Source organism: Lycium barbarum, chromosome 3 (assembly GCF_019175385.1).
Source record: "Lycium barbarum isolate Lr01 chromosome 3, ASM1917538v2, whole genome shotgun sequence".
NCBI classification, from domain to species: Eukaryota; Viridiplantae; Streptophyta; class Magnoliopsida; order Solanales; family Solanaceae; genus Lycium; species Lycium barbarum.
The window spans coordinates 140734117-140756607 of NC_083339.1; the positions used below are offsets into that span (position 1 = coordinate 140734117).

The 22491-nt window shown below is 33.3% G+C and overlaps 2 protein-coding genes across 2 annotated transcripts; both read right to left on the reverse strand.

The window, feature by feature from the left end:
• Positions 1-7364: 7364 nt before the first annotated feature.
• Positions 7365-10727, reverse strand: LOC132633054 (flotillin-like protein 6). Its single transcript, XM_060349250.1, has 3 exons — positions 10035-10727; positions 9120-9515; positions 7365-8041 (listed from the first exon to the last, which is right to left on the reverse strand). The coding sequence occupies exons 1-3, from the start codon at positions 10578-10580 to the stop codon at positions 7541-7543; spliced, it is 1443 nt and encodes a 480-aa protein (XP_060205233.1). The 5' UTR covers positions 10581-10727; the 3' UTR covers positions 7365-7540.
• A 4051-nt stretch (positions 10728-14778) lies between these two features.
• Positions 14779-21248, reverse strand: LOC132633053 (flotillin-like protein 3). The gene is made up of 4 exons (XM_060349249.1): positions 21052-21248; positions 20517-20912; positions 19539-19934; positions 14779-15516 (listed from the first exon to the last, which is right to left on the reverse strand). Exons 1-4 carry the CDS (start codon positions 21205-21207, stop codon positions 15016-15018), a joined length of 1449 nt encoding a protein of 482 aa, XP_060205232.1. The 5' UTR covers positions 21208-21248; the 3' UTR covers positions 14779-15015.
• Between the last annotated feature and the right edge of the window lie 1243 nt (positions 21249-22491).

Genomic DNA, 22491 nt, shown 5'->3' on the forward strand with positions numbered 1-22491 from the left:
GATGGTTGAGGTGAGTTATGGCTAACCTATTATAATTTTTGTATAAATAGACGGTCGTGAGGGGCCAAATTAATATTGTTTTGCTGTTGTATGGCCCTGTGTGGCTTTAGACATTTGTTTAGGCTGTTTGACATGTTTTGGATGGTCCTATTTACAGGGGAAACTTTACCGAAATTTTTAGAAATCCCAAGATTTAGAATATCCTTTAGCATTCGAGGACGAATGTTCTTAAGGGGGGAAGGATGTTACACCTCGAATTTTCGCATGATAAAGTCGCATCATGAGTTAGTCGACGTAAGTTCAAAAAGAAATTATATTGAGGATAAAAGGGATTGATGTTATTAATAAAAATGGTCACAAGAGTCTATAAATAATAGTAGTAAGTGGCGGAAGATTTGGAGCGTGAATGAATCAAAGAAGCATGAGTTTCGTCAAAAGTCAGCAAGTTGAGAATACGATAACTTGTACTTTTGGGTGAGATTAAGAGTGCTCCATTTGCAAAGAAAGTAATGATATGAAGTATTTGAATTGTATAATGGTCTCTTGTTAAGTTTGGAAGTCAAACGAGTTGTAATACGAAAGTCGACAAAGGGCGTCGCAAGTTAAGTTTGTAAATTTCACTGAACTTTAGGTCAGATGTCTCGGAGCTTTTCTCTCAATATACTTGGCGTTACGGGGTGATCCACCTATCAAATCAAAGCTCTATGAGTCTAGTTTCTACCGGATTTTACCGTTGGTCAATACAACATCGGAGTAGAGAGAAATTTGCATTTTTGTCCAAGGACGTAAACTGCCACGGGAACAGTGGACATAGTCGGTGGTCAAAGTTGTCTTTGTATATATATTCACCCCTTCCAAGACTTGTCTCTTATTTTTCCTCTTCCTAAGACCTCCAAACCCTAGAATTCATCCTTAAATATTTCCCGATCAAACACAAGATAATCAAAGGGAAAATTATACAAGTCTAACACAAGGAATAAGGTAGTGATCTTCGAATCGGTAAATTCTCGCTAATTCGATCTTTGGAAGGAAACTTCATCAAGAAGCAATTTATAGTTTGGAGTGATTTGCATAGTTCGAGGTATGTTTTGATCCCTTTCTCCTCTTCTTAAGCTTTATAAGTGTTTAAACCTAAGAAAATTGAGGGGAAATCCCATATGAATTAAGTTATGGTTAAAACTTGAAGCTTCCATGGACATGGCTATCCCGACCAGTTGATGCATGTTAGTGATCTTAGAGGCTTACAAACTATCAGTCAGTGTACAGGTATTGTGTTTGGCCTTGCCGGCTTTCTGACTAGTTGTCTTTCTTGGTTACGGCCCTGTCGACCCTAGTTATACATATATGTGTTGTTGGGCCTTTTCTGCTTGCAGGTTGTCATGATATACTTCTTACAATTGTTATTCAGCGGCCTCGTCGGCCTATGATTCACGTTACAGAGTATAGATATCACAGTTGGTTCGCTCGGCCCTTCGGGTGCCGGGTGCCGGCCACACCCCCAAGGTTGGGGTGTGACAAAACCCAGGTGAATCTTGTAAAATCATCAATGAGAATTAACATATAAGAATAGCCGGAGAATGAACGAGTTCTTGTTGGCCCCATCAAATCACCGTGAAATAGTTCTAGAGAAGCATTGCATCTTGACAAGGATCTATCAAACGGAAGACGATGTGCCTTTCCGTATTGACATCCTTCACAAATCTCGCCTCCACCAAAGTTGCTTAAGTTAGATAATAATTTTACTAGATTAAATTTCACCATAGCTTTTAATTTATCCATGCTAAGATGCCCAAGTCTAGCATGCCACAGATATGTATAATCATTGCCACTCATCTTCTCAATATACGAATTAAAAGCAGATAAGACATATAAATCATTAACTCTCTTACCGGTATGAATGATATCTGCCTTGAGTTCTTTGATATTTTGAAGGAAATTCACGTCATGTGGGCCAAATAATAGATAACTTCCAGCATCTACGACATTTGCAACTGAAAATAGATTTTTCCTCATACTTGAAACATGAAAGACACTGTTGAGAGTGATAGAGTCCATCTGCTTCTTGTTGATGGCAACGGTGCCTTCCTTCTCCACATGATGAACTGAGTTATCTGCTGTTACAATGACATCACGACCATTGTGTTTTCGGAAGTTGGAAAATTTAGATTCATCGTCAGTGAGATGGTGCCCACATCCTGAATCCACAATCCATTCTCTTTCAAAATTGATGGATGCCATGGCATCTACTGCTCAAATCTCAACTACAAAGCACCTTCCCCAGTCTTCTTCTTCTTCAGCAACTTTCTCAGTTTGAGCCATAATACTCTCTTTGACTTGGCAATATCTTTTTATGTGTCCTATTTTGCCGCACCGATAGCATTTGGGAGGCTTCTTACCGTGATTGTTAGAAGACTCTTCCTTGTTTCCTAGCGAGCTTGAACCACCTGAGGATCGAGAGTGCAACCTATCTCTTGCTTTTCCTTTAAAATTCCTCGTATCGGCACAAGAGCATTTCCTTCACCTTCTTTGATAGATACACCAGCCAACTGTTTGGCTAGTAACTCCTGTGACGATAACAAATTCTCAAATTCCTTCAAGGATGGTTGTTGAGCCCACTTTTGAATTGATGTAACAAAAAGAATATATTCTGACTTCAAGCCTCGAATTATAATTCTTCTCATTTGTGCTTCAGAAATAGCCTCGTCCGAATGTAATAGAGAGATTTCAGAACATAAGTTTTTAATCTTCAAGAAGTACTCGGCGATACAAAGATTACCTTGAATGGTGTTGGCCAATTCGTTCTCCAAAATATGTAGCCGAGCTTCCTCCTTCTTGTTGAACAAACGATCAAGGGTCCTCCATATTTCATGAGCTGATTTACACCTTATAATATGATCAAATAAACTAGGAGAGATGGGCCTCTTCAGGATGAACTCCGCCTTGGCATTAATCTGCTTCCACTTCTTATGTGCGTCGTTATTTTCCGGTGAGTCGGCAGGAGGATTTGTGTTACTCCTATTGACAACTTCCCACAAATCCTCGCCAAACAAGGTAGGACTCCAAACAAGTCTTCCATACCTTGTAGTTTGACTTGTTCAATAATTCCATCCCCAGTCCATTAGCACAACCACACACATCCATTTAGAAAAAACAATTGAATCGACCACTAACCCGATGTTGAAAATATATCCAGAAGCCAACATATGGCTATGGATCTGATACCATGTAAAGAATTATAGCAGAAGAAAAGTAAATCGGAGAAACCTTCTGCTAGCCCAAGTTCGTTACTAAGATCGGAAGATTCAACTACAAAAGAGGAAGCTTTTGAAAAAACAAGAAAAATTTTAGATAGAAGAACTTGGTTATGGAAGAAAGGCTTTCTTGAATTTGCTTGTATTACTTTGTTACAAATGCTCAAGGCCACCCCTATTTATACCTGTCTAAGGATGGTTCTAGAAATTTTTCTAGATACATCTATAAGAAAAATCTAGTAAACCTTATCTTTTATACTCTAGACTATTTAGAAATCTCTTCAAGATATTTATCCAAAATATCATACTAGGCTATTCTAGAATCTTTACTAAATATCTAGAATATTTTGTAGTTTCAAATATTCTACTTTATAATTTCACAAGCACTCCATCGTTCCAGCAGCCCTGAAGTTGGCCGCACATACTATCTCCCTTGCTCGACTTTCGGTATCTCTGGAAGTGTTTTCAAATATCCCGGTGTTCCTTTCCTTCCATAAAGCATGTACATATTCAGCATATATCAACTTGAGGAGTTGTGCCCTTGTTGTCTTCCCTTTTGAGTGTTGAAGTGTCCACTGGAGGTGTTGATCCCAGGTGTTAGAGCCTGGATATTGCAGCTGTGCCCATTGTAAGAATCTATTCCAGAGGATCTGGGCATAAGTACACTCAAATCTTAAATGGTTGAAGATGTGCAAACTTGTTTAACAAATAAGAGAAGTATTATTATTATTTTTTAAAAGAGAGAAGAAAAAAGAATGAAGACGTTCTTTATAGATCAATAGGTCATAGCTGGCATAAAATTGTTGATATCATAATATTTTAAGCCTTTTTGGAGAGTTTAAAATGCTATAAGAGATGCTCTAAATTATTAAGAAGTATGAGGGTGACTAAGGTAATAAATAAGTAAATGAAGGACAAAAAGAGACTTAAATATATTCACTGATCCGTTGTGTACCAAAAAAGGCCTTTAGATTTGTGTGTTAACAGTCAATTCCATCCAACTTTTACAAAGTAATCCTCTATATGTGAGCATTTCATTGATAAAAAAACTTTGTGATTTCATTATCAACATTCTTTTCAAATTTTTTCTTTCTAGAAATTATTCCTTCATTATGAAACTCAACTTCTATATTTATCTTTTCTTTATTGAGCAATGTAATGAGTGATAAGAACCTTCAAATCAATTAATGTTGTTAAAGAATTGTAGTGGAGGCATTGACATAAAAAAACAAGCAGAGTTACAAATTCACAAAATTGCATATTGGCAAACAAGAACGGTCCATCCTAATAATGGGGATGAGCTCCTCTCCATTTTCACTCTCTCCATTTTCTCCAAGTTCCTACTTGGCTGAAAGACACATGTCATAGTAAATAATTAATGATTGGAATCTAATTGCTCAAATCAAGGTCTTAACCATAGTTAGAATAACAAATATTTTCTTTATTTACTCTAAAAAAAATTGACAATCCCAAAATTCTAACTAAAACATTATCTCACCTATAAATTAACCCTATTGTTTTTTCTTTTCCTATTTATTACGTGCTCTTGTTTTTTTTTTTTTTTAACAATTTTTTTGGGTACAGTTCTTCTTAATTTCTCCCCCTACATCCATCTGGATATGTTCCCTTTTTTTTTTGGTATACTTCGTGCTTTAATTTTAATTCAAGAAAAGAAAATTTATAAGTCATTTATATGACACGTAATAAATAGGAAAGAAAGAAAATTTTAGGATTAATTTATAGGCGAGATAATGTTTTAGCTAGAATTTTGGGATTGTCAAATCTTTTTAGAGTAAATAAAGAAAATATTTGTTATTCTAACTATGGTTAAGACCTTGTATTGGGCAATTAGATCTCAACCATTAATTATTAACTACGACATGTGTCTTTCATCCAAATCGAAACTTGGGGAAAATGGAGAGAGTGGAAATGAAGTGGAGCCCCATCCCCAATAATGAACTGTGGACTATCTCTTCTTGAAGAGAAGTGTAAAATTATAAATTAACTAGTTAACTTGTCCGCGCGAAGATAATCATAAATTTACTAACTAACCTTTTTATATTTCTTAAATAAGCATGTAAAGAATGAAAGATTCAAGATTTTGATCTGTTTACGTGCATATGGATACAGTTTGAAAATACGTTTGTTACTTTGTAAATTCAATACTATGTGTATATGAGTATTAGTTTTATCCTTTCATTAAAAAATAAAGGTGATTAATTTCATAATTTTCTTTTTATTAAAATCTAAATAAGACTACAAAATAAAGAATAATCAAAATAAAAATGCTCAGGATGAAATTGCACCAAATCCTCAAAATCTAATTGTGTTAATTTTCTTTCATAATTCTCGTCATTGTTTATTCATCCCTTTTCCCTCGACTCTTTTCTTCTTCTTTCATGTCTATCTTCCCTTTCTTTTGTCTTTCTTATTACCTTCCATAATACTTCCCCTTCCACTCTAAAATAATCTCTTTTCATCCTCAAAATCACTTGTTCATACTCAAATTGCTCAAAGTGTCAAATATATTAAGTTCGATTTGAAAGCTTATCCTATGAATTCAACGCACACAAAAAATTACAGAAAGAATCCACAAGACTCACATGAAAAATATTTCAAAATTCCGTCTTCTTATATCTTTCCGTCAATTCACCTGAATATGTAATCACATTAGAATCATTAGAGAAAAAATAAAATAATAAAATCAAGAAAAACACCACAATAAAGAAAAAGAATGAGAAATAATTACCTAGATTTTTTCACACCAAATCAAATTTATTCAAGAGGTGGAAACTTTACACGTCACCTCTAATCCTTTTACATTTAAAAAAAAAAAATATTCAAGAAAGAACTGATGATTAGACTAACAAAATACAATTAATACAAAGTGTACTCATAAGCCTTGTTTTTGGTGAGGCATGAAATAGATTTCATTGTTTTCATGTTGTCAATCTTGCCTCAGATTAAGGATTTCACGCAAATTTCAAACTATAAAAATAGCATAATTATGTGAGAGCTCAATCAATATACCAACAATACAAGAGCACAACAAATTTCGGATGACCTTCCACGTGAAATCATAAAAACGTGGACAAAAAAAAAAAATCACATCAAGAATAAAAATAATTATGTTATCACAAAATGTACACTAACCTTACTTGATGTACCTAAACATCACGTCCTTTTGGAAGGAAAAAACACATTGAATGTATCAGTAAGGAAAAACACATAGTAACTTTTCATTGTTGATAAGTAAAACAAAGGCATAGCATATTCTACTATGGAATGGACATGTTATAATATTAAAAGAGGGGGATATAAATACAAGAAAAAAGATAATAAAACGTAAGGACCCACATTTTTGTTGTCCTCTAACTCCGTGGAAGATATCTGAAAACCAATCTCAAAAATTTACAACCCATACAAACTAACAAAAATTAAGAAAACAATACTGTGTAGTTACAACTATTGAGACTCCAAGCCGTGCCTTTTCTTTGTCAAGCATAGTGGAAGAGAATTAAAAGAATAAACAATTATAGTTTACGAATTTCATTTGTAGCTGTACTTGACAAAGTTAATTGAAATTTTAAAACAAACCTTTTGGAGTTGAATGAAATAGCTTGGAGATTTGCGAGAAGGATAATAACGTAAAAATGGTACTCACCATTTTAACTGGTGAGTCTTCAATAACAAATCCAGTATTTCATCTGAGCGAAAATTTCTTTAGCGTATTTTCTTAAAAATGCAACCTTACAACAGAAGGAGCTGGGCAACTACCCATATTTAAAGAGAAGACAATATTAGTTTCTAAAACAAAGAAGTTGAAAAGTTTGTAAGTGGCCTAAAATTATAACCTTTAGTTAATGATTCCATCAATTGGATAAAATTAATCACCAATATTTAAGAGAGTTAAAGGAGTGTCTTTTGGACTTTTTATTACCATAATTCATACATAGAAAAAAGTAGGAAAAATTCAAAAAAAGAAGAAAAAAGATAAATAACATTCTAGGTCATAGAGAGGTGTCACATCACCTTTTTATGCCTAACTTTATATTATATATAGATTCATAAAGGCAGTATTACTTTATCAAATATTAGGCACTCAAACAACAATTCCCCCTTAAAAGATAAGATAGTATTAAAATCCAACATTCAAAAACACCGAAAACAACTCAATCCAAGAAGCAATAGTAATCTAGCACATTAATAAAAACTACTCCATAGTAGTTCAAAACCAGAAAATCAAAGCATAAATCTCATGGTAAACTATAAAGTAATTAATGTGCTCTTCATTTAGATTCTGGTAATGTTCCAAGCCAAGCAGGAGGCTGCATCCCAGTTTGGTCTTGCACAGTTTGAAGCAGAGGAGGCAACATGCGGTACACACCAGCAACATCCTTCAATCCACTTCCTTCGCCATTGCTTTCACTTCCATTAGCACCTGACCAAATGCTAATCTTTGGTTGCATACCGTTCACTGCTTGCGCGTTGATACTGGCGATATCCTTATAGATACCGTTGTTGATCATTAAGTAGTCTCTGAGAGCAGAGTAATCGTGATTCAATACCTTAACAATGGATCCTAAGTAAGTCGCTTCTGCTTTCCCTATCGCTGCTACTCCTTCGGCTTCCTTTAGCTTTGCGTAGAGCTCACTGTTTGCAGCCTGCTGGCGAGCATAGAGTTCAGCATCTGCGCTTGCTTTTTTTGCCTCTGCTTTCTTCTGGCTCTCGAATAACGCGGCTTCTGCTTCTTTCTGCCGCCTGTATAGTTGTGAGTTTGCCTCTTGCACCTGTTTTAAATTAAGATGAATGATAGCTCAGAACCCAAAAATCAAAAAAGATCATTGTGATTTAAGGGGTTATATCTATATGAACTAGAATCGTACTTACATATAAGTTGTTGCACTTCATCCATCCTAAGTTATGTGATATAGTTTGACTAGGTACGAAATAATAATTGGGAGAGAGAGAGTATCAATTAAGTCTAATTTTACATACACAACACTAACATATACATGTCTATATATGAACTAAGATACTAGCTTTACATATGACTAGAATTCCATTTCAAAAAGAATGAAGTGGAAAGGATACAGAGCACTAGGTCAAATTTTAAACATTAGGTCAAATTTTAAAAGAATTCGATCTCAATTCTAACATCAAACTTTTCAAAATAAATTTAGATGATTGGAAATTACACAAAAGTTTTTATTTTTTATAATTATAACTGAATATGATATAAATTTATTGTAGCAATCTAAGAAGCAGTTTAGTCACAGAAGAATCTATTTAGATATCCAAATGTTAATATTAACAGTGTAATGTGAGATAGAACAAAGAAAGTATTAACAAGTCCCTATTCAAAAATAGATGTAAATAAATATTGATGGCGGCTGGCTTTCTGCCTCTACCAGGCTGACTTTACAATGACATGAAGCTACCAAACAATCAGTATACTACTACGTAAAGTACAATAATTACTATACCAGGCATGCTTGGCAAATTAAAGGGGTTAAAATAAAAACAGAAAGGGAATTGGTTTCTTTGGAATTATGTAACATAAGGTACTATAATAAGGCAGTACATATTTTCTTCCGTTTGACTATAAGCTAATGTGCACAAGGTACAACAATTACTATATATCACAAAGTACACGTATGCTTGGCAAATTAAAGGGTGTATAATATATAGCGGAATCAAGATTTTTATTAAAGAAATTCAAATTATAAAGAAGGAGGTCACGGAGATTCAACATTTATTATAGCTCCGCCATTGAACCTTCACGATCATCAAAAGCATAATGAAGTAAGAATATATTCAGCATTAATGGGTAATTGAGCATAACAATAGAAGGGAAAAAAGAATTACCTTAATGTCGTATTCAACATTAGCCTTGCTGAGAAACTCAGCCTTGAGCTTAGCAGTCTGAGCAAAAGCTTTCTTCTTCTCAACTTCCATTTGCAGCTCTGCTTCTCTTATCGCCACCGCCTTCTCAGCTTCCACCTCCGCCAACCTGGCAGTCTGAGACCATCCTGCTTTCTTCTTTGCCAACTCGGCACTTGCCTGAACAACCTCTGCTTCTCTTTGGTTCTCAAATATTTTCACTTCAGTCTTCACCCTAACTTCTTCTTTTTTTCCTTCTCCTTGCCTTCTGGTTGATATGATCATTGTCTCTGCATCAATCTTAGCAGCATTCTGTTTTGTCTCTCCATCTCTTTGCTTTGAACCTATCTCTCCTTTCATCCTTGCCTCCGCTACATCTATCTATCCTCACATCATAAACAAGACAAAGTAAAAACAAGAATAAATTACAGATCAGATACACTGGGTGGTCGTTGAGTTAACATACTAGTACTAGTTATACATGAATGGATTGTTTATGCATGATGTTGTGAATAATATTCACTACACAAAAACTGTTGCTAATCCGTTTATGATAATGTCCGTCTTATTTTGATAGTGATGTAGTGATTCTTTTGCAACAATTACTTACTTTACAGACTTTTTTTTCTTAACTAACAATACTACATGTATTAGTAACACATATATTTGTAACATTGTTTTTCCATCATTCAATCTTTTCCATGGTAAAGAAACAAAAAAAATCAAAACATTAAAGTAATGACGGATATGCATGCAGATTAATCAATTGATTGAAAGTATATAAATAGACGATGTAGATTTTTTTCTCTCTAGAATTAACTACTTATAGCAGGTGATTTATATTATTTTTTAGTTACCAAATTAGATTTACATCATAATATATAAAGAAAGTAGTGTTACCTTGGCTTGGTTGGCGGCTTCCATCTGAGTTTTTTGTCCAAGGTACGAAAAGTACTCATGGCCAGGGACATCTACAAGTTGTTTAACATTAGCATTATAGATATAAAGGCCAAATTGATTGAGTTCAAGTTGGACTTTCTCAAATACTTCTTTCTTAAATTCTTTGGTTCCCTTGAAGATCTGTTCCATAGTCATGGAAGCAGCAAGAACCCGAGTTTCTCCCTCGATAATTCCCTTGACGAGCTCTTTCACGTGATTTGAATTCTTGTCATGACTCGATACAAGCTGTGCGTACTTAATCAGGCTCTCGTTGTTTTCGTCGAGTTGAGGGCCAATTGTGAAAACAGCAGGGAGAACAAAAGGGAGTTTTTCGGCGCTCATTGCTTGGACTTCGAACGAGTAGTTCACCGGGGATATGTCTAGCGTGGCGCACTTTTGAAGGGGCCATAAAAAGTGCTTCTTCTTCAGTCTTATTTCCTTTATGCCATTTCCGGTGATGGCAAGCATCTCCGATGGCCCAGCGACAATATACCACGGAATACCCATATTGAAATTTGTTTGACAGAAGGCGAGAGATTATGAATGACGATTATTAGGGAGAGGGATAAATTAAGCCTATTGATTCATGCAAAATCAAATTATATATATAGGAGGAATTCTATCCTAAATCTTGTGGAATAATAATTCTATAGGATGAAAAAGTGGGAAATATAGTGGGAAGGTGCTTCTAGTGGAAGTGTCCTTGTGCTACTATGATTTACAGAGGTAGATGCGGTTACGTATGTACGGATAAGGTGGACGAAATGAAAGCAAATTGTCTCAGAGTTATAAGGCCAAAGGGCTCCTTATTTACTGGAAATTTCACCATGTCCCATTAATTTGACCCGTGGCTGTATAGTGATCCGAGTATTTGTAAGTTTCTTAAGACTAGACAATTTGTGAACTACAGGAATTTAAACTTATCTGACTTGATTCTTATCTCAATTATCAATACGTAATCAGAGGCGGATCCAGAATTTTAAGACGGCGGGATCACCATTATCTTGACATAAATTCCAACAAAAAATTTAATGACGACCGAGGAATAATATCGTATTGGACCGGTCATTACTAGTGTAGCAGTGGTGAAAATACAAGTATATAGGTCAAATAGGTAGGGGTGTACAAAGTAAACCGACAAACCGCACCAAACCGATAAACCGAGTCAAACCGAGAAAAAAACCCGACTAGTGGTTTGGTTTGACTTGGTTTGGTGTTGAAAAAAAAAAACCCGACCACAATTGGTTTGGTTTGATTTTAACTAAAAAAAATCAAACCGAACCAAACCAACCCGACATTACATGTATTCAATTTTTAAAATATTTTATACATAAAAATGTTTATTTGTAATGTAATTTATAAATATTTCTTAAATTTTTTCGTAGTTTTTTTTTTATCTATTATCATATTATTCAAGTTTGAACTTAGAATTTTGAACGTCAATAAGTTTTATATCCTATGGATGTTAGTAACTCAAATAAAGTCCAAACCAAAACCAACTCAACACTAATGCTAACAAAAGAAATTTAATTTACCATTAGGAATGACAATAATGTTGGATATCTATTGTTTAGTTTTGCATAATTGATTTAGAGAGTGAAAATACATAACTTAAGTTTTTTTTCTCTGTCATGTAATTAATACTTATTTGTCGTACTTATTTTAGCATGACTTAATATTTTTAGATTATCGTCATTTTCTTTATGGCTTGTTAATTAGCAATATTTATTTTAACCGATTTTATTAGCTTTTGTTAAATATTTTAATACAATGTCATCACTCTTCTCACATTTTGTGTTATTTTCTTAAGAAACACCTTAATTATATAGTTGTATCTTACTAGGACTAAAGAAATATTTGAAGTAAAAGTTATACGTTTTGTATCAAGACTATTTCGAAAAAAAACCCGAAAAACCCGAGAAAACCGAATAACCCGAGAAAACCCGAGGTTGAAAAATCCGAATTTTATTGGTTTGGTTTGGTGTATAAATTTAAAAACCCGATGCAATTGGTTTGGTTTGGTGTTTAAAAAATCCGAACCAACCCGGTCCATGTACACCCCTACAAATAGGTGTAATAAATAAAATTTAATATAGTGAAGCAAATGAAAGAGATAGCTCAGTGGCTAAGGCTGTGCAACATGTGTGACAGTGCAGGTTCAAATCTGGGTGAGCTCATGTAACGCTTATTGTTTTCCTAAAAATAGGCTCAACAAAATAATTAAAAGTGACATTCGGATTCGATCCGGGGTGACATGTAAAGGAAGCAACAATTGCAACCAACGTGCCCCAAAGACAATTTCATTTGTTAGAGTGCACAATTAAATATATACTAATTTATCAAGGTATATATATACATAATTTTTTTCGAAGACTGGGAGTGCACGTGCACTCCCACCCACCCATTTGGGTCCGCCTCTGTACGTAACCTAATAGTGTGGTGACATGGTAAAATTTTGTCCGCACGTGAATTCATCTATACTATTATTACTACTACTATAAATTATAATTAGCGAATATATAGTTTTACTTTAATTTATCTCTTAATCATGATAAATTAGTATGATTTGATGTAAACATCGAATGCGAGTAAATTTTAACCCCGATAACATTCACCAACATCCGTGAACTAGATCTTTTTTCTTTTTCTTTTTTCCTTTTTAGTGAATATAGATGGTATTACATTACGCCAATGTAGAAAAGCTACTTTTCTTAGAAATTCTGAAATTAAAAGGAAACAAATGGGAAAAGACATAACTATTGGGACTCTTCCCGAATTGTTGTACCGCGTAAGATAAAAGCTTATATGATCACTCAACTTTGGGTAATTGGCCATCATAGTCACTCAACTTTGTTTTGTCTTCCAAAAATTACTCAACTTTGTTTTGTCTTCCAAAAATCACTCAACTTTGTTTTGTCTTCCGAAAATCACTCAACTTTGGGTAAGTGGCCTTTATAGTCACCCAACTTTGTTTTGTCTTCCAAAAGTCACTCAACTTGTGGTAGTTGGCCTCCATAGTCATTTTAGCCGAAAATATAATTTCTGATACATATTATATATGACGTGCAAGTTATAATTTTTTTAAAAAAATATCTTAAAAAATTAAAATAAATAATTAAATTTATTTATTTATTTAGGATCCAAGTCATCATAATTAGTGCATATAATACTAAGTAGAATATTATTCATCATTAATACATAACAATAATGAACTTAGACAATATATCTAAAGTAATATTGCAAGGCATAAATAATTTTAAAAAATATTCTAAGAATATAAAATTCTATCAAATTAAACAAGTGAGCCAATGAACACAAAATAAATCATCACCTCTAAAATATTCAAAGAAAAGTTTCTTAATAAGAACTTGAGTGGGAGTGGTCCCTAATAAAAGAACCCAATATCTTGAATTTCTAATCAGACACATGTTTATTAGCTCACTTGTTTAATTTGATAGAATTTTATATTCTTAGAATAATTTTCTTTTATTATATGCCTTGCAATTCTACTTTAGATATGTTGTCTAAGTTCATTATTTTTATGTATTAATGATGAATAATATTCTAAACTAGTATTATATGCATTAATTGTGATGAATTGGATCCTAAATAAATTTACTTATTTAAAAAAAGAAGTTATAACTGTCACGTCATTAAATATGTATCGAAAATTATATTTCAGGCTAAAATGAATATGGAGGCCAAGAACCCAAGGTTGAGTGACTATAGTGGAAATACCCAAAGTTGAGTGACTATAGAGGCCAATTACCCAAAGTTGAATGACTTCTGGAAGACAAACAAAATTGAGTGACTATACATGTCACTTACCCAAAGTTGAGTGACTTTTGGAAGACAAAACAAAATTGAGTGACTATTGTGGCCAATTACACAAAGTTTGGTGGTCATATAAGCTTTTAACTCAGAATTATAAAAAGGTTTTCGCAGAAGAAACAAACGCTAGTTCTTTCTCAATCAAAGAGAAAAACTCTCTCAACTCTCTACTTCTTTGGAAGAACTTTTTAGGAAGATTCCTGAAGAAAAGTGAAAGCACACTTCTACCGTCGTTCGTTGGAGCGTCACTCTTTGTAATTAAGGTGTGTCTTAGACTATGAACTTCTCAACGTAGTTTGTGTTTATCAACATGAGATTACATTGATGATTAGTGAAACAAACTAATTAATGGAATCCTGGAGTGAAGAACAATGTGATCTTAATTGATTGTTGTTTTCCTTCACAGCTGAATAACGAGGAATATGAGTTGAAATAGCTCCATGCATACCACCAAGGGCACCTATGCGGTGTGAATCCAAAGTCGAGTCTAGAGAATTTTAAAAACTGGATGGTTAAATTCCATACTCATTCAACCATACCGGGTTGTGGCCTTTTGAAAAAAAATATATATATGGGAGTGTGACTTGTCAATCCGCTCATCTGGCAGTATTTCGGTACTACCACCAAGAGTTTGGCGACATAAACTCAGCGAAAGTTAAAGTATGTTGACGGAATTTTGATCATTCCCTTATTTATCAGATGTTACAAATAGAGTTAAGCATCCAACTCCGCAGCACTTAGCTACAAGAAATTAACTTCGAGAACTTAGAGCTTGTCCGGCCAAATTTTAAAAATCAGTTTATTTTGAAAAAATATTTCTTAAGAGTAGCTGTTTATGTTTGAAACTTATGATTTATTGGGGAGATTTAACATCAAAAACAGAAAATATGGTAAAATGTTACTCTACCACCACAATATGAGGTACTATTATCTCTGCTAGCAAAACAATAATTCCTCCTTAAAAGAGGAGTAACTAAATTCCAACATTATTTGCAGCCACGAAAAAGAACCTAACTCCAAAAGAAAGACAAGTAACAACACTTAAAAACTAGAAAATTAAACATAACTAAATCCCATCATAACTAAATTAAACACTCAAGATCACTGCACTTCATTTAGACTCGGGCAATGTCCCGAGCCAAGCAGGAGGCTGCATCCCAGTTTGCTCGTGCACAGTTTGAAGCAGAGGAGGCAACATGCGGTACACACTCGCAACATCCTTCAATCCGCTGCCACCTTCTCCATCGCATTCGCCATTCGCGCCTGACCAAATGCTAATCTTTGGTTGCATACCGTTCACTGCTTGAGCGTTGATTTTGGCGATGTCCTGATAGATACCGTTGTTGATCATCATGTAGTCTCTAAGAGCAGAGTAATTGTGATTCAGTTCCTTAAGAATGGATCCTAAGTAAGTCGCTTCTGCTTTTCCAATCGCTGCTACTCCTTCGGCTTCCTTCTGTTTTGCGTAGAGCTCGCTGTTTGTGTTCTGCTGGCGAGTATAGAGTTCAGCATCCGCGTTTGCTTTCTGTGCTTCTGCTTTCTTCTGGCTCTCGAATAGTCCAGCTTCCGCTTCTTTCTGCCGCCTGTATAATTGTGCGTTTGTCTCTTGAACCTGTTTTAATTAAGAGGGTTGATTCTTGATAGGTTAGAACCCAAAAATTAAAAGAATCATTGTGATTTAAGTGTTATTAACAAGCAATATTCTCAAAATAAAATAGAACTCTTATAACAGGCAATCTCAAATCTTGATAGGCTAGTTTACTACATGTCTGCCATCCTAGCCCAAAGAGTGTTCTTCCTAGGGTAATCGACATGTCGACATAATATGCTCTACAGAAATAGATTTTGTGGAAAATGAGTTATATCCGATTTTGATTGGTCTTTCACCCCTGGCCACAAGTCATCCCTTAATATATGAACTAAAATACTAGTTTTACATATAACTAGTACTCCATTTCAAAAAGAATGAAGGGGAAGCACTAGATCAAATTTCATTTTTGGTCTCGATCCGAAGTTTCGAACATCAATCTTGTCAAAAATAAAATTTAGATGATTAGAATTAGAAAAAAAAGGTACTATTCCTAGAATTATAACTCAATATGATTAATTTATTTTAACAATCTATGAAGAAGTTTTAGTCACAGAATCTAATTGGCTATCCAATTTTCTTTTGGTACATTATTGGCAAATATTAATATTAATAGTGTCATATAAGATAGAACAAAGAAAGTACTAACAAGTCCCGATTAAAAAAGGAATGTAATATTGAGGGTTACTGGCTTTCGCCACTACCAAGCAAATTTTATAGTAATGAAATTGAAGCAAAACTCTCTGTCAGCTACCAAAACAATCGCTATACTACATAAGGTACAATAATTACTGTAACAGCCATGCTTAGCAAATTAAAGGGGCTACGATAAAATTTGAAATCGAGTTAGTTTCTTCTAACCTTTTGATTATGTACAGTACAAGAATAAGGTTCTCCCTTTGTCTCATTATATGTGTCATTTTTTCTTTTTATGACACACACACACACACATATATATATATATATGTATATATATATATATATATATATATTTACTATATTATATAAGAGCAAATGTGAGGATTTTTGTAGTCCTCACAATAATTTCCCAATTTTTTAAAAACTTTTTAATTAATTACTTTTATGTCCTAATTTTATTTATTTAATTCAATTTTTTTGTTTTTTTGTTTTTAAAGTCTACTTTTCAAAAGCTATCGAACCGGGGGACTTTTGTAGTCCTCACAATAATTTTTAAATTTTTTTAAAACTTTTTAATTAATTACTGTTAAGTCCTAATCTTATTTATTTAAATCAATTTTTTTGTTTTTTGTTTTTAAAGTCTACTTTTCAAAAGCTATCGAACCTCCTACCTCATTTTTCACGTTCTTTGATTTTCTGATTGGTGCTCGATATCCGCATTTGAGCCCAATTAATCCAGATAATTCGCACTGCATCGCTCCTATTCGGGGGGAGCGCTTCCTCCAAAGATTTTTTTCCATATCCATGTTCGAACCCCTAATCCCTAATTAAGAGAGGAGCAGTTTCATCTGCTGCATAAGTTAAATTATGTAATTGTCTTAAAAGTTCATTAACTATGTATAGATTATTTCTTTAGAACTAAATAACTTCAGAAAATTAGGATACATAAGTTATAATGTCAAATTCTGGTTCCAAATTTGATTTGAATTAAATAATTTCATCAAAATGGAAGTTAAAATATTAAAGGAGTGGAATGAAAATTTTGCTTTCATATAACTACCCACTTGTGGGACTACAATGGGTATATGGTTGTTGTTGTTGTTGTACACTTGTACTAACACAAATTATATTTCTTTAGTTAAAATATCTACTTTTATATCTTGAATTTGGGCCCGGGCTTAGCACGGGCCTCACGTGGGCCTCACGTATATACATAAGAGTAAGCCCGGGCCCTCACGTATATACATAAGAGCTGATCCATGCTTTTTGTCGTCCTCACATATGGTTTGCTATAAGGCTGCTACACGTGGCAGTTTTTGGGAATCTCTTTTATCACTTATTAGATCACTTTTTGGGTCATTTGCACTTTTACCCCGGCTTTGTGCTGGTTTTTAGCTTTACCCTTCAAATGGGCTTTTGACCCTATGAAATTGCTCCACGTGGATGCTACTTTTTCTTTTGTATTCTCATTTTTCCATCATTGATTTTCTTAACACAATTTACGTTGGCCTTTGTAAAAAGTGTAATTTTTTGTGGATTTCCTCTTATCTCTTACCCCATCAGTTTCAATTTATGTGGTATTATTTTATTTTTAGTCTATTAAAAAAAAATATTTTTTTATAATTAAAAATAATTTAACTTGAATTTTTTTTTACCCTAAATGAAATAATTTATAGACACATAAATGTCTAAGGATTGTTTTAAATCATAAATTTCAAAAATCTTCGTTTATTTCTTAAACTTTGTGTCAAGTCAAACGGTACCACATAAATTAGACGGGGGAAATATTAGAGAAACAAATATTTCATTAATCACTTTGAAGAAATTCAAACTACCTTGAATTTTGATCATTGTATGATGTCATATTTTATTCGTATTCAATCAGTGAGATTCTCATGTAATTGATTTTTTCCTAGCTAATTTTTTAAATTGCAAAAGAAGATTTTGTGAAAATTTTTATCCACAAAACTTATCAACAACAAATGATTAATCTACCATTAGATTAAATTAATTATGCAGTAAAAAAATGTGACACAAGTAACTATATTTTTTTTAATTAAAATTATTATTTCTCTATCATGAGTTTGGGCCCAGGCTAAGCACGGGCCTCATGAAACTAGTATATATAATAAGTGGCAATGAAAAAATTTTGTCGTCATTGGTTCCATTTGAACTATCTGGTTGTGGACTTAGTTAACCAAAAGGATATGCTTTTACAAAATACTCTTATAGCTTCTACACGTGTTGCCTTTTTCTTTCTATTCCCACTTTTTACATTGGTTGTCTTTATTTTAAGTCCACTCCACGGGCTACATGGCCCAATTTAATTGATACATTTAATCTAAGATAAATAATTTTTATATGATCAAAAAGGTTTTAACAGTTCCATTTTTTTTTCAAATTTAGCCTTACTTTTTGATAAATGAATTTTTACATAACCAATAATACATATTAGATCGTTTCTATTTTTTAATTATGGGTAATTTAGTAAATACACTTCTTACTCTTTAAGGGTAAGTAATTTCTTAAGGGTGTGCCCGAGCTAAAAACATCATATAATAGGGACCGGAGGAAATATTAGATTATCGTTTACATTCTTTGTCATCATACATTTTGATAAAATTTAGGCAACTTTGGAGCCACATTTTCATTTCAACTGGAACATTTATCAAATCTTATTAATATAATTTCTCTCTCTGCCTTTTAATTTATGTGACACTTTTCGTTTCCCAAAAGTCAATTTGACCAACCTGTGAAGCTAAATTGAATTAGATCAACTTAATATTTTATATTAAAAGTTAATTATTAAAACTTACATAAAATTACTATAAATTACAATTTTAACTGAAAATTAATATTTGTTAGCATAAACTATATATGAAGAACTAAACTAATTCTTGAGGTTCATTTATTGATTTAGTTCATTTTCCTTAATTTTCGTTGAAAAATAAGCTCAAATCGCAGTGCATTTAACTAGCATAAACAATTATTTTATATTTTAAGTTTGGGCCCGGGCTTAGCACGGGCCTTCTGTAACTAGTATATATATATATATATATATATATATATATATATATATATATATATATATATATATATATATATTTAGTGTAGTAATTAACAACTTCTTAATATATTATGCTCTTTAATTGTTATAGTGAGGTTATATATTGCAAGCCCTTTAATTTAACAAGCATGCATGTGACAATAATTAGTGTACCTTATGTATATTATCCTATAGGCAAACACAAGAAAACACTATAGTACTCCCTGTCTTCCTCCTTTTTAATTTATGATAGAAAGACTTTTAAAATTTATGATCCAAAATAAATTATAGTAGATATTTGTGTGATTATAACTCATTAAAGAAAAAAATGTAATTAAGAAGAAATGAAAAAAAGTATTACCTTAATGTCGTATTCAACATTAGCTTTGCTAAGAAGGTCAGCCTTAAGCTTAGCAGTCTGAGCAAATGCTTTCTTCTTCTCCACTTCCATTTGCAGCTCTGCTTCTCTTATCGCCACCGCCTTTTCGGCTTCCACCTCCGCCAGCCTGGCAGTTTGAGACCAGCCAGCTTTCTTTTTTGCCAACAGGGCATTCGCCTCAGCAACCTCAGCTTCTCTTTGCTTCTCAAATATTTCCACTTCAGTCCTTACTTTAACTTGTTCTTTTTTACTTTCTCCTTGCCTTTTCGTTGATATGATCACTGTCTCTGCATCAATCTTAGCCGCATTTTGCTTTGTTTCTCCATCTCTTAGTTTTGCTCCTATCTCTCCTTTCATCCTTGCCTCCGCTACATCAATCTTTCACATCATAAAGCAAAAATTATACTCCTATTTGATATATCATATTAAAATTTTATGATTAAGCAATAAACAAATTATAAGAAAACAAACAAAAAAATTAAAACTTGGTAAGAGTTCGACGGGTGCTCAAATAAGAGCTGGCCGGTTGAAATATAATCTGTTGTTTAGCCTAATTTGATCAAGCCTATTTCAGCTCCACTAAGAGGTTGGCGAGTTGGGTTGTTTAGTCTATTTTGACCCAAACTCATTTCGGCATAAGTAACATTTGGCGCTCATTTAATAAGGAAAGTTACACATTTGGCCTCTCGCCAAAAATAGTTATAGTCGCTAGCCAAATATACAAACAAATATACATAATTATGTTTAAAGTATATATGTGAATTATATATATTTATTTACAGCTATTATTTTTTGTTGGCGGCAATACAGTGTATAAATCTCAATTTATGAATTCAACTCATTTTAACGCATCTAAATTTAGCCTAACCTGCCCATTTGACACAGTACTAGACTTACTACATATATAGTTACTTGTTTCAGGTTAATGTAAGAGGATTTACAACTCCCAAGTAATGTTACCTTGGCTTGGTTGGCGGCCTCCATCTGAGTCTTTTGGCCAAGGTAAGAGAAGTACTCATGGCCAGGGACATCTACAAGTTGTTTAACATTAGCATTATAGATATAAAGCCCAAATTGATTGAGTTCAAGTTGTACTTTCTCAAAAACTTCTTTCTTGAACTCTTTGGCTCCCTTGAAGATCTGTTCCATAGTCATCGAAGCAGCAAGAACACGAGTTTCTCCCTCGATAATTCCCTTTACCAGATCTTGGATATGGGTCGATTCCTTGTCACTATTGGATACAAGCTTAGCATACTTAATCAGGCTCTCATAGTTGTTCTCGTCCAGTACTTTTGGCCCAATTGTGAAAACCGCGGGAAGGCAAAAAGGGAGTTTTTCAGCACTCATAGCTTGTACCTGTTAGAAAAAAATGAAATCCAGAAAAGTTTGAGGTATGGGCATGACTTTTCTTAAAGAAGATATGGTACGTATATACTGATTGGGAACTTCAGGATACAAGAAGCAAAGTTCAGATAATAAACTATTCTTACGGTACCTGGAACGAGTAGTTCACCGGGGATATGTTAAGCCTAGTGCATTTTTGAAAGGGCAACACAAAGTGCTTCTTCTTCAGTAGTATTTCACTAATGCCTCTTCCCGTGATGGCAAGCATTTCCGATGGACGGGCGACTACATACTTTGGGAACCCCATGTAAGACTATAGATGACTATTTGTTAGGGAGAGTGATAAACTAAGACTATTGATTTTATGTTCATGCAATTAATTTTACGGTATATATAGAGAGAGTGGGTAAGCAAAATAAAAAAAATTATAGAAAAATGGGAAATATTATAGGAAGGTGTGCTTACTAGGTAAGTACGAAAAAGGTGGAATGAAAGCTTCCACTCTGTTAGAGTTTTAAGGCCAAGGACTTTTTCACTGGACTTTGTAGATTTCTTAAGAGTTGACAATTCGTTAAATAAAAGGAATTTAAACTTATTTTAACTTGATTCTAACCTATTATCATTACGTAACTTAATAATTTGTTGTCTATAACAACCTAACAAATACATGACACGTGTGTTTACATGCATTATAATTGCTAAATTATAACTAATTAATGCATACTTTTACCTTAGTCTATCACTTAATCACGATAAATTAATATGTTTTGGTGTAAACACCAAAAGGTGTGGTGGATGGATATTTCCTTAGTCAAGGATTAGGTTCGAGCTTTGAAAATGAAGAAATCTTTAATACGAAGCATTTTTGTTTAATGGACACCTACGTTCCGAAAGAAATATATTTGCGGATCTCAGATACCGAATGATTATACCAAAAAAAAAAACATGCATATTAATAATACCAAATCAAGGCTGTGGTTTTATTTTTGTAAAAAAAAATATAGGAACGACGAGTTTTCAATCCAATCATCTGATACTATTTCAGTACAACTATTAAGAGGTTTTTTGTGACATAATTTCTCCAAAGGTAAAGCACATTGACAATATTTTAATCGGGCCCCTATGTAGTAGATGTTGCATATTTTAACTCGGCAACAGTTAGTTACAAGAAATAATATTCGAGGACTTGGTCAGAACTCAGAAGGAATGTGAAGTAGAAGGTACAATCAAATACACATATTCCACTATAAATAGATATTTTCCATCTATACCTTATTTTTATGTGTGATTATTGTTGTATTTATTTTCCTTCTGGAGGTGTATTTATGCATTTTCCCCTAGAAATTTGTCGAAACTTCTTATATTTAGGATTTAACATTTGAAAATCAAGTAAGATTTTATTTATATAATTTTTTTTTGTTATTTGAATGGTGTAAACTTGCTATAAATCATTAATTTAATTCATGTGCAAATAAGATAACTGTAAATTTAAAGTCAATACCTGTAAATGAAAGAGGAGCTTATATTTCCCTATTGATTAATCTCTGGAACGGAAAAGATTCAAAAAAGTCTATACCATAATGCAAGAGGA

Excerpts from the sequence above, each read along its gene's own strand:
- LOC132633054 (XM_060349250.1), bottom strand. The coding sequence starts at position 10,580 with ATGGGTATTCCGTGGTATATTGTCGCTGGGCCATCGGAGATGCTTGCC. Across the intron at positions 9,516-10,034 it reads AAGCCGCCAACCAAGCCAAG|ATAGATGTAGCGGAGGCAAG; the intron begins GTAACACTACTT and ends ATGTGAGGATAG. Across the intron at positions 8,042-9,119 it reads ATGTTGAATACGACATTAAG|GTGCAAGAGGCAAACTCACA; the intron begins GTAATTCTTTTT and ends AATTTAAAACAG.
- LOC132633053 (XM_060349249.1), bottom strand. The coding sequence starts at position 21,207 with ATGGGGTTCCCAAAGTATGTAGTCGCCCGTCCATCGGAAATGCTTGCC. Across the intron at positions 19,935-20,516 it reads AGGCCGCCAACCAAGCCAAG|ATTGATGTAGCGGAGGCAAG; the intron begins GTAACATTACTT and ends ATGATGTGAAAG. Across the intron at positions 15,517-19,538 it reads ATGTTGAATACGACATTAAG|GTTCAAGAGACAAACGCACA; the intron begins GTAATACTTTTT and ends TAATTAAAACAG.